Source organism: Apium graveolens, chromosome 9, assembly GCF_009905375.1.
Source record: "Apium graveolens cultivar Ventura chromosome 9, ASM990537v1, whole genome shotgun sequence".
Classification (NCBI taxonomy): domain Eukaryota; kingdom Viridiplantae; phylum Streptophyta; class Magnoliopsida; order Apiales; family Apiaceae; genus Apium; species Apium graveolens.
In genome coordinates, this window is record NC_133655.1 from 230844773 (window position 1) to 230856988 (window position 12216).

Below are 12216 nucleotides of genomic sequence, written 5' to 3' on the forward strand. Positions count from 1 at the left end.
CGAGGCCATTACCTGGAACGACGTTTTAGACATAGTCCTTAGAGGACATGAAAGTCATTACGTCCTTGGCGAGCTCTCGCTGTCATAGCCCCGAGGGCAAGCATCACCAAGAACTACGTTTTGGCTTGATCCTTGGCATACGCCAAGGTACGTAGGCATCTTGTGAGGGCAGATTCAAGCCACGAAACACAAGCGCATCCATTAAAACTCGAAGCTTATCAAACGCTGACATTAAATACCCGCATTAAAGAAATACATGTTTTTTTATCCATAACAAGGTTAAAGTTGTATAACTTTTAAAAAAAAAAAATTGAAATGGGTATTTTTGATTTAAAATAATTTTTAATAGATAATTTTAATTTTTATCTTATAAAATAAGAAACACATTTAGATTGTATTTAGGGATACATATTATATATGTTTTGTTTCATTTTATAAAATAAGAAAACTATGTATTGACTTTTAAATAATTTAGAGTATATGAATCCTATAAAACATAAAAACTAGGAAAAAATATAATAATAATAATAATAATAATAATAATAATAATAAAATATAACAATTCAAAATTGAAATACAAATGTAAAAAAATATATTTAAAAGTACTATGATAATTAAATGTAGTATTTTTTTCAAAATCACTACACAAATATTCCCAATATTTATGCTAAAAAAATTAAACACAAATCAACAAATATAATGTAAAATTATACAAATATTAGATATTTAGATTTATTGAATTTAATATTTTATAAAAATATAGTTGTAAATAAGTTAAAAAAAATAATTTCATTAAAATAAACAATAAAATCATTGTATACAACATAACAATGATACTAAGAAAGAAAATAAACTACAAATTTTGTTAATTTCAAAATTACAAAAACATAAAAATACATCAAATTTACATTCTAAAATTAAACAAAATTATATATATATATATATATATATATATAGGATAATGGTCAAATAAAATAAAAATTAGAAACCCATCATAACCATTCATTACATTCTTCTAACTTCAAATTTGGGCCACTCATTTATTTTTAATAAAAAATATAAAAGACAGAGATTCTGTTCACTAAATTTCATAACCGATTTTTAGTTTCTCTCTCTTCGTCTCTCTCTCTCTTGTTCTTCCGTTTCTTTCTCCATCTCTCCCCAGTTTTAATCCATTAAACATTGTTCATCTAGCTTCGGCAAATAATTAGCATCGGAAACTTTGTTGAAAACACATATTTAGTGATTGTTGATTTGTCAAGAGATCATCTGCTTGTCAATTGGTTGTTTGAAGATGATTATAGCTGATTTGGATAAAATTAGAGTTAATCAAGGTAAATTATCTTGTTTTATATGTTTTGATATGTTGAAAAGTTCATTTTTTTGATTTATTGAGGCTTTTCTGTATCTTTTTGTGATTTTAAGTTCTATAAAGAATAGTTTGAGCTTAATTTTTTAATTATATATGCGATTAATGTTAGTTGTGATTTATTTATGTGATTATATGCTCATCTATTAGTGATTATATATGTTATCTATTAGTGATTGTTTGCGTTTTACATATTTCAGTATTAGTTAATTATGTATTAGTGATTGTTTGTGTCTGATATACAGAGAAATAAACAAGTAGAGATTGATATAATATTTGAATAGAGAAAAGAACTATAAATATAATCAGTTAGCGAGATAAAAAGATTAACAGAATTTTTAGAGATAAAAATAAAATTTGTTAGTTTGTTGTAATCGTATTCGTAATGTCTTATTTATTATTAAATTGCATTATAATAATGTATCTGTGATTTTTTATAATTACATTATAATAATTGCATTGATTATACAATTTGTCAGTTATTTTTGTTATATGTATTCAGTTTTTATTTTATATTTTATATTTTTTAGATTCGTTTTGCGGAGATTCTTCTAAGAGTGGCAGTGATGTTGGTATCAGTGTTGTTACTGATGTTTCTTCAACAGAAAGTGAAAGTAGTTCGAGAAATTATACTATATCTCCTGGTGGTAATAGGTATTATATACCTAGTTGTGTTGTTGAGAATGGCGTGCCTTACACTAATCAGGTTTTTGAGAGTGTAGATCAAGGTTATCAGTTTTATAATACTTATGCTCGTTTAGGTGATTTTAGCGTTCGCAAAACAACTGAAAAGCTAGATGATGCCGGTACTGTTTTGTTGAAACATTTTGTCTGTAGTTGTGAAGGGTTCAATAATCCTAAGGATGATCCAAAAGTTTTGAAGAAGAGATGTTCTGTTACTCGTAGGTGTGGATGTAAAGCAAAGATGGTTTTGAAGTATATGGTTCCGAATAAATATTTTGTGTACTGCTTTGTTGCGTATCACAATCATCCTTTGACATGTGAAAAATGTCGTCATTTTTTGCGATCTAGTCGTGAGATGACTACTAGTTTGAGAAATATATGTTATAATGGTGCAAATGTGAATATTGGTGTTAGTAAGTCATTTAGTTTTGCCAAAGAAATGTATGGTGGATATGCTAATGTTGGTGCTTCGCTGCAAGATTTTCAGAACTTCAATAGGGATTTGAAATTGTTTATTGGTGATAAGGATGTGCAGATGATGATTGACAAATTCAAACGTATTCAGGATAAATCTAAATCCTTCTATTATGCTTATGATGTTGATTCTGATGGTCGTCTCACAAAGCTATTTTGGGCTGATTCTATTGGTCGTAGGAATTTTGAATTGTATGGCGATGCAATATCATTTGATGCAATATTTGATACAAATAGGTACTTGACATCTATTTACTCTAATTGTATATTGAGTTTTTTTTTTATTTTTCTTATTTAGTTTTAACTCTTTTCTGTTTTTTAATATTTATTTTTACAGGTATAATTTGATTTTTGCACCATTTATTGGCGTTGACAAACACGACAGATGTGTAACTTTTGCATCATGTCTTCTTTCACATGAGAGTGTTGCTGATTACAGTTGGGCTTTTGGTCATCTTGTAAAGGCAATGGGAAGGAATCCTGTTTTGATTATTACTGATCAATGTCCTGCTATGAAGGTGTCTGTGCGTGATGTATTTTCTGATTTTAATGGTCTTGTTCGTAGTAAGCATCGTTTATGCATATGGCATATTATGGAGAAATTCCCAGTTAAGGTATTATAGTGATATTTATAAGTGATTAGGAAAATAATGTTTAGTTATTAATTTGATATTTATTACTGATTAAAATTAATGTTTTAGTGAATTTTTATATTCGCTTGTGTTTTTCCATGTATCGTTGTTCTTCCTTGTTATTAATAAATGAGATATTTATTAATGATTAAAATAATTGTTTCTTGTGTTTTTTATTGTGTTTTATTTTTTTTTTGTTTTTTTAAACAACTTGGTAATCGATTATGCAAGGAGACAGACTTCATGGAGAAAATGAAAACTTATATCTGGTCATCTATTATTGAAACTGAATAGTTTGAGAGCGGATGGGAGAGAGTTATAAAGGAATTTAATTTACAAAATAATAAGTGGTTGCAAGATATGTATGCTCTAAAGGCTTCATGGATTCCTGCATTTTTTAGAAATGAGCCAATGTTTGGGTTGCTAAGAACTACTTAAGATCTGAGAGTGAAAACTCATTTTTTGGGCAGTTTCATAAATAAGGAGATACGTTATGTGAATTTTGGTTGCGTTTTGAGAGTGCAATGGACAAGCAAAGGAATGAGACAGTTAGACTGGATCATGAGTCAAAGTCAAGTCTTCCTACGACATTGTCAAAGTGGTTTATAGAAGATGATGCAACCACTTTGTATACACGTACTATTTTTTATAAAATTCAGGAAGAAATCCTCGCTTCTTGTTTGGAAATGCAAATTAAGCGTATGAGTGAAGAAGTTGATGGTGTTACTCATTTTGAAATCAGGGATGTGAGGGTAAAAGACAAACTCTTTAAGGTTAATCTCTTTTACTATTATGTTTCTTTTCATCTTTTATTAGTGATTTTTTTATGTTTTAGTGATTGGATGTGTTTTTTAGTGATTTTTAGTTGTATAATTAGTGATTATAATGTGTTCATTATATTTTATGCAGGTTTTTGTTAGTATGGACCATGCTGTGTGTTCTTGCAAGAAATTTGTGATGTGTGGTATTGTTTGCAGACATGCATTTTGTGGTTTGAAACAAATTGGGGTTACCAAATTTCCAAGAAGCCTTGTCCTTAATCGTTGGATGCAAACTGCTGATAGTGGAACTTTATCGAATTTAGATGTGGTAACCAGTGATTATTTTAAGATGGAACAAGTATCTTTAAAATTGGCCATAATTTGGTTTGATTTTTGCCAAGCAGTTGACAAGGCTGGGGTAGAAATGGATAGACTTGAGCATGTACACAACACTATAAAGAAGTTAAATACAGAGTTGGATGCTTATGATGGATCTATTGTCGGTTTTACAAAAAAGGATCATATTGCTGCAATGGTCGGTCAGCAACCTGAAGGAGAAGTGAACATTCTTCCACCTAATATTTGTAAGAACAAAGGAAACTACTTTAAGTGGCTGATGAGTGATAGGGAAAAAGCAATTAACAAATCGAAGAAAAGAAGTCGGAAGTGTGCACTATGTCGCGCAACAACTCATGATGCAACAAGATGTATAAAAAGGAAGAAAGCCAGTGTTGAATAAAATTGATTGTGAACTTCTGTTTAGGCAATTTAAAATTTTGATATATAGATTGTTGAACGTTTTATGGGACGAGTTTACATTTTGATATATAGATCGTGTACTTGTATATGTTTGTGACTTTCATTATGATATGATATGCTGTATATTGTTATTAAATTTTTAGTATTAGAAGAATGGAAAAAGGCAAACTTTTTAAGATTAATCTATTCTACTAGGCTGTTACTTTTCACTTTTATAAGTGATTAATTGTAATATTTTAGTGATTGAGTTTGTTTTGTTTAGTGATTTTTGGTTGAATAATTAGTGATTATAGTGTGTTTCACTATATTTTGTGCAGGTTTCTGTTAGAAAACATACTTTATGTTCTTGCAAGAGATTTTGGAGTGCTATTTAGACAATTTAAATTTTTTACTTATATAGATTATTTAATTTTTACGGGACAAACTTATATTTTTTATTGTTATAAAATATGTTTGAGTCTTTTATTATGATATGATATACTTTTACATCATTTTTTCATTATATTTATAGGAATAGCATGACTTTATATTAATATAGAATTTATATCATTTTTATTTGTTATAAAATTTATGTATTATACAGATAATATTTAATCAAAACATTATCCAGCAACTCTTTTCCAAAAAAACATTATTCACACAGAGAATAATTGTAACAAATATATCATATAAATTTTAAATTGTAACAATGTATTTACAGAAATATTCATAATATTTGTAATTTGAATCATACCGTCATTCTTCAGTTTCCGAAATTGAAAGTACTAAAACATTAACACTGCTTCTACTTAAACGTTAATATCACACAGAGATTCCAAATATTTAAATTTACATTTTCCAAGGATAGAACATAATAGAACTAGTCTTTTACAGATTTGTTCTTTGCAGCTTCATCAAATGTACTTGTCAAGTTTTTCGCAAAAGTCACATTTTTTATTTTTTTGTAGACTGCTCTTCTCTGTCTTCTTGATTATTGATCATTCTTTGCTCCTGAGATTGTTGAGAGGATTCAATCACTAAGTTCATTATCTTATTTGAGGCAACTTTGATATAAAGTTCCTTTCCTTCCTTGATGATTTCCTGTCTTGCAGAATTGAGCTGTGATGATAGTATAACACTGTTATACTTGATTCGAAGCCTGTTGAGCTGATTTTTCTGCCCATTCTGAAAGGACATCTTCGATTATTTATTTATTTTGGTATTTGCATAATTTAACATAGAATTTAAAATACGTATATCCTCTCCAAACTGACATGAATTTAATTGACATAATCAAAAGTGAAAAGCCATATCTAGCAAAATATTTTCAAAAATGTTTTTCAAAATGTATTTATATTTTAAATATATATACAAGAGATATTCCAATTTGCTGAAAATCAAAAAATATATTTTTAAAGGAATATACTCCAAAGCAATGAGATCGTAAAAGAATTATCAGAAATATGATCTTTCTTAGACTCACTTGCAATATTAATAAGGCAACAAGTTTGAAAAAGGAATATCAGAACTTGGATATTCTTTAAAAGGCTCGTGCTAAATTTATTTCAAAAACAAATGTTTTTAAAAGGGATAAAATATATATCTTTCACTCCATAAATATTTATAAATCCAAAGATCTATTTTTACACTCTTAGAATTTAATATTTGATAAAGGAATATTAATATCTCATTTGATCCCTCTCCTCATATTTTTCCAAATCATTTTCTCTCGTATCTCAAATATATTATTTATCGGAGAAAATACTTTTAAATACTTAAAAATATTTCCCACACTCTCAAAATATTTTATATTTAAGGAAATATATTCTAAGTATTTATTTTAGCCCAAACTGAGCCAACAAGGTCTATCTGCTTTCATAAAAGATCGTTCATATTTTATTTGGAACCGAACCCTGATTTAATCGTTTTAAATCCAAATAAAATACTTCCACTTGCTAGAAAATCTTGAAACTTAAGATTTGTCACTTAAATGGTATTTTCTATGCATGGTTAAAGTTTCATAATTTTTGAGAAATTTTGTCCGGGTGTGATTTTTCTGGGTGTTGACCAAGACTTTGACCGAGCGTTTGATCAAGCTACCTTTGACTAAAATTGAGCAAAACTTGCAGATCATCATTTTATGATATTTAGGTAATTATCATATTTTTGGTTGTATTTATTAAAGGGTTTTCAAAGTCGTTATATTTAATGGTGCTAATTACTTAATTAACTAAGTAATTAATTATTAATTGAAAAAGCTAAAAATCATTATTATATAATTAATAGTTGCTGAGATTTTTCTTGTTTGTCCTATATGCAAGTTGCAAACAAACACACCTTATCCTCCATGTCATCAATCCACACCACTCTCTTCATCCACCATTCAATTTAACTCAATCTCAACCACTCCCTTCTATAAATAAACACCCACCCCCACCATTTTTTTAAAGAAGCTAAGAGCTAAATAATTGTTGGGCATTTTCAAGAAGTATTCTCTCTACACACTCTCTAATATCCAAACCCAAATACTTCATCTCAAAAACCTCTCTCTTATAAATATATATCATATATTCAAAGTTTTTGATCTTCAAGCTTAGTTCCACCAACCAAGCTCTATCATCCCAAGCAAAACTCATCCACACCACTTTCTTGCCTCTCGAAGGGCTGCCCAAGTTCGACCAACAAGCCAAAATCCGGCCGAACCTCCGGCGAATTTTTCCGGCAAACTTTTCTGTTCATCTCTTAAAAGTGGTAAACCTCTTAGCTTCCATCCGAGTCTTAACCGACCACTCTTAATATTCATATAAGAAGCTTAGTAGCACCTTCTCTTCATCTCTACAAGCTCTTATATTGAATAACTCAAAGAAAAACAAATCCGTACAAGGATTGTTTTCTATAAATTATACACTTCTAAGCACGAAGTGATAATTTGATACAACACTTGGTTTATATTCCTAACTAGCACCTTTAGTGTTTCATGGGAATTAAATTACAAAGCTAGCATTTTATTCTTTAAACTTAAACGCACTTATTTTGGCCATATATTGATATATTTGTTATAATTGTTTAACAAGACTTAAGCGACTTCCCTTACTAACACCTCTAGTGTTCCGTGGGAAAAACTTAAGGCTTATATTATATATATCTATATATACATATTTATTATATTTAGTTAAAATATTTAAGTGAATTCCCTTACCAGCACCTCTAGTGTTTCGTGGGAAAATCTTAAAGCTTTTAAGTAAATATAAGTATATATATAATCCTATAAGAATTAAGCGACTTCCCTTACTAGCACCTTCAGTATTTCATGGGAAAACCTAAAAGCTTATATTGTATTATATATACACATATAAACTGTGCTAATATAATTTAAACTCTGCTCTTATATTGTTTTGATATATTGTGTTTAAATTACGCACCTTTTATTCTCTCGGCCAAATATTTTATAAGTGCAAATAGTTAAAGAATAAGTTTAACGTTCTCGATTTATAAAAGTCTACACACGACTATATTAAATGAGAAATTATTTTATCAAAGATCCGAAAGCTATAACGCTTCACCAAGGACTTGATATATTTATTACTTCGGAAATAAGATATATATTTTTCAAAACGAAGTAAAACCAAGTATACTTAACATTAACTTTATCTAAAGAAAAGTATACATTAATATTCTTTTAAGAATATTTGTTTGTCATCCGGTCTAGTTAAGTGTATTACTAGTCCAAACTCTTTTTATCTATAACGGGTATTGTTTCGTAGATATTATCTTCTTCGTTTTGCAACGAGGTGAAGTATAGTGAGGTGATTCTCGTTCTAAGACCCAAGTCCTAGACGTACTAACGGGGAGTTAGTAGTCTTCGCACCGTGAGGAAGAGGAAAGACCCAAGGCCAAATACTGAGATCCAAAACCGGCAAAAGCTTAGAAGGACAAAGACTACACCAAGGGTTCTACATCAACTTTGAAGAAATAATAGGGTGTTATTGTCTAAGATAGGCTGTGTAGGTTTGCACATTTATTTTGAGGTGGTAACCCGGAGTTACGCACCAAGACAGATATTTATGGGGTTGTAAAGGCTTCTCCGCCTACGTAAGGAGCAAGGTTATTTTAAGGAAAAAATTCGGGTCCTAGAGAGGAGCTCGGGGACTGGACGTAGTGGTGAGCGAATCTATTAGAGGTTGCGCCATCGCAAACCAGGATAAATCTCTCGTGTGGTATTTTCTTCCTTGTCTTTTATTTCCGCATATATAATCTGCATCGGTAAAATATTTAAAACGGGATAAATATTTTTAAAACGCCATAATAATTTGTAAATTGGTAATTAAGCTATTCAACCCCCCTTCTAGCTTAAAATAGCCCTTTTACGGGACCTAACAATAAAAAAATTATAAGACTATAGTGATTAGTTGTTAAAAATTTTGTAATTATTTGTGTGTTGTTAGTGAATATTTTGGAAGTTTTTGTATACCTGTTCTTCTTTCAACCCTGTTTGCCAGTTCTTTGCATCTCCTTTATAAGTCTCCATGTGCCTTATTATGAATATGACACAATCAATTGAATTGTTTAATGTCTGTCATGACATTTTCAAATAATTTGGCTTCAAGCTTTTTATCCGATTTGCTGCCATGACATGTCCCTTTGCTTTCATGTACTTGACAAAGTGTGAATGCTGAAATAAATTAAAAAAATTTAGTTACATGAATTTACTGAATAAATTGAAAAAACTAAGTGTTGATATTTTTATACCAGAGTTTTTGGTTTTTGTCCATAGCAGATTTTTGGATCATTATTCCTTCTTATATTGTCAATTATTTCCCATGTTGGATTCTTGATATTGTAGCAAATCAAATAGAAATACTCATAAGCAATAATTGGGAAAAACACCTGCAATAAATTTGGTATTAGATTCGTAAATATGGCAATAATGTTGTAGCAAATTGAATAGAAATGCTCATATAGTAATTTTGAATTTTACCATGTCCATACTATCAAGCCTTGTCCTCTTGAATTTTTCAAGCATCCTGTCCATATTCTCAGCAAATATCGGATATGTTGCAGTAACGCTCTTGTCAGTATCCAAACTTGGATGCTATTAAATATGTATATTTTGAAATTAGAACTGGACATTGATAAATAATTTATAATATTTATGAATATTCATGAATAGATTGATTACCACACAATCAATAGTACATAATATACGCAATGGAGATTCCTCTGCCTTGTACTTTTCATTATCATTCAGAATAATTGTGTATGTGTCGATTACTGCACTTGCTAAGTTATTGTTGATTTTCAGAGTTTGCATATCTTCCCTTATGCAAAAGAAATCATCCATGCTAACCATCATCTCCCTGTCAATAGTTAATTGGTTATTGTACAACTTTAATTATATACTGCAGTGTATAATTGAATACAACAAATATGGAGTACTTACATTAAATCTCTTTTTTTGTAGTGTAAATCTCCATAATCCAACCTTCTGACTTGTAAAATTTGATTCAATGTTTACCATTCTCTCAACATATGGTGATTTGCCAAATCTACCCAACTTTTGGACACGTGTGCTTCTCTCTCTGATTGTTGGCTTAGGAGTAATGCAATCAGTACTCTCTTCACCATATATATCTTCATCAATTCCAAGAGAAAAAGATGGAATTCTATCATCGTCTTCCTCTGGACCAAAGTTGGAAAGATTTCCTTGTGTAGCTCTCACATATTCAACAAGATCAACATCTGCCAATTCTTCATCAAATTCTTCATCTCCCAATTCAACATCTGCTTCATCTGTTTGCTGTTGCCTTTTCTGATTTGATTGCTTATTTTTCTTTGCAGAAGTATCGTCTTGACTTTTTGGAATAAATACTTCATTGATCAAATCTTTAATCATCAATAAGTTCTGATTTTTTGGATCTTTTTCTAATGCACACTTCAGATCCGTATCAAACAGAATCTTTGATTCAATTAAATCATTTGTTCTCTCTCGCAATTTTTCAATTTCATCCTGTATATGCAATATATTTTAGGAGACATTATATAAGATAGAATACAAGTTGTAATTAGTGATTAATAAGCAAAAACTGGTGATTAAACTGTCAAGTATTAATGATTTTATAGTAGTAAATTAGTGATTAAAGTTCAAGAAGTAGTGATGATACCTTTTCCTCATGTGTTTTTCCTGAATCACTCTGCGTAATTTTCATTTCTTTTTCAGCATCTTTTTCACCCTGTATTTTTTTTAATTGTTAGTAGTAATTTTTTATGTAATACAGTATTAAGATCAATGATTTTTTAAATTACCCGATTTTGATCTTTCACAATATCATCTTTCTTTCGTCCATCCTGACTCTGTTCCCAGCCATCATTACCAGCTCCAAATCCAGTATATTCATTGTTATCCAAGTTCTTTTGCTTGGAATTTAAAACATAAAGAATTAATCAGTTTAACAAAGTATTGAAAAAAAATGCACAGATGTTTAATGGTTTTAAATTTTACCTTTTGGGATATATTTTCCTTCTATGATTGTTGTTCCAAATATTCCCTCAATGGTGGCAAAACATCACCAACACCAAAAACTCTGTTGAACACTTCAAGTGCCTGTCTTTGTTTCAACAGTTCCTCATGCCAACCTTTGTAAGACGGAAAGTGCCTCTCAACAAAGTTGATTCCTCTATGGCGTACTCGGTCTACATAGAATAACTACATAACAACATATTTATAAATACATTTATTTCTAAAAAAATAACAATTTACATAATACAAATAAATACAATTTTTACCATCAAAAAGACCATTGATCCCCTGAAGAAAACCGAATTGTTTTTGTTCCAACTATCAGTTGCTTTGACGAGGTAGGAAATTAGGTACTCTGCCCAATTAAACTTGCACAAATCATCAAGATCGCTATCCAACTTAAGAAGTTGTTTGTCAATGTATGCATGTGTTGGTGTTCCAAACATGACATTTGACAAAATTATAACAAAATTCAGTTTGAAATTTTCATTCAGCCCTTGACCATTCATTAGATCGACCACCATTCCAGTTTTAATTTATTCCCTTTTGTCAGCAGGAAATTGTTCTAACCACTGTTCAGTCCTCTTCTGGCACTTGTTATGCAAGATTTGATGGCAACAATTCCAAACAGAAATCAACTAGATGCTCGAATCCAGAATCTCTAACCCATTCCTTTTGTTCTTCTGAGAGGTAGTATACCATTTGGCTGAAAAGTCTTGGAGAATTCCTGATTTTTAAATCTACTTTTTGTTTATTGATATGCACAACACCTTCAATCTGATTGATATTTTTTAAAATAAAAAAATGTTAGATACTATAAAAGGAAGCATAAGAATTTACTTTTATTATCCATATGATTTACCTCAGTGTCCAGTTTTACAGCTTTCTTTTTCAGAATTCTCAAATTTGCCCTTTTTCTCTTTATCTCTTTATCTTCACCTTCAATGTTATCCTATTTATAAAATTGCAACTTTAATAGTGATACAATATAGTGATTAGAATGTGTAATTTATTGATTACTATGGACAGTTTAGTGAATAA

General features: G+C 29.8%; 2 protein-coding genes across 2 annotated transcripts; both read left to right on the forward strand.

Moving 5' to 3' along the window:
* Positions 1-1294: 1294 nt before the first annotated feature.
* Positions 1295-2623, forward strand: LOC141686021 (protein FAR1-RELATED SEQUENCE 5-like). The gene is made up of 3 exons (XM_074491088.1): positions 1295-1334; positions 1900-2571; positions 2619-2623. Exons 1-3 carry the CDS (start codon positions 1295-1297, stop codon positions 2621-2623), a joined length of 717 nt encoding a protein of 238 aa, XP_074347189.1.
* A 1060-nt stretch (positions 2624-3683) lies between these two features.
* On the forward strand, positions 3684-4659 carry LOC141686022 (protein FAR1-RELATED SEQUENCE 7-like). The gene is made up of 2 exons (XM_074491089.1): positions 3684-3932; positions 4069-4659. Exons 1-2 carry the CDS (start codon positions 3684-3686, stop codon positions 4657-4659), a joined length of 840 nt encoding a protein of 279 aa, XP_074347190.1.
* The last annotated feature ends 7557 nt before the right edge of the window (positions 4660-12216 follow it).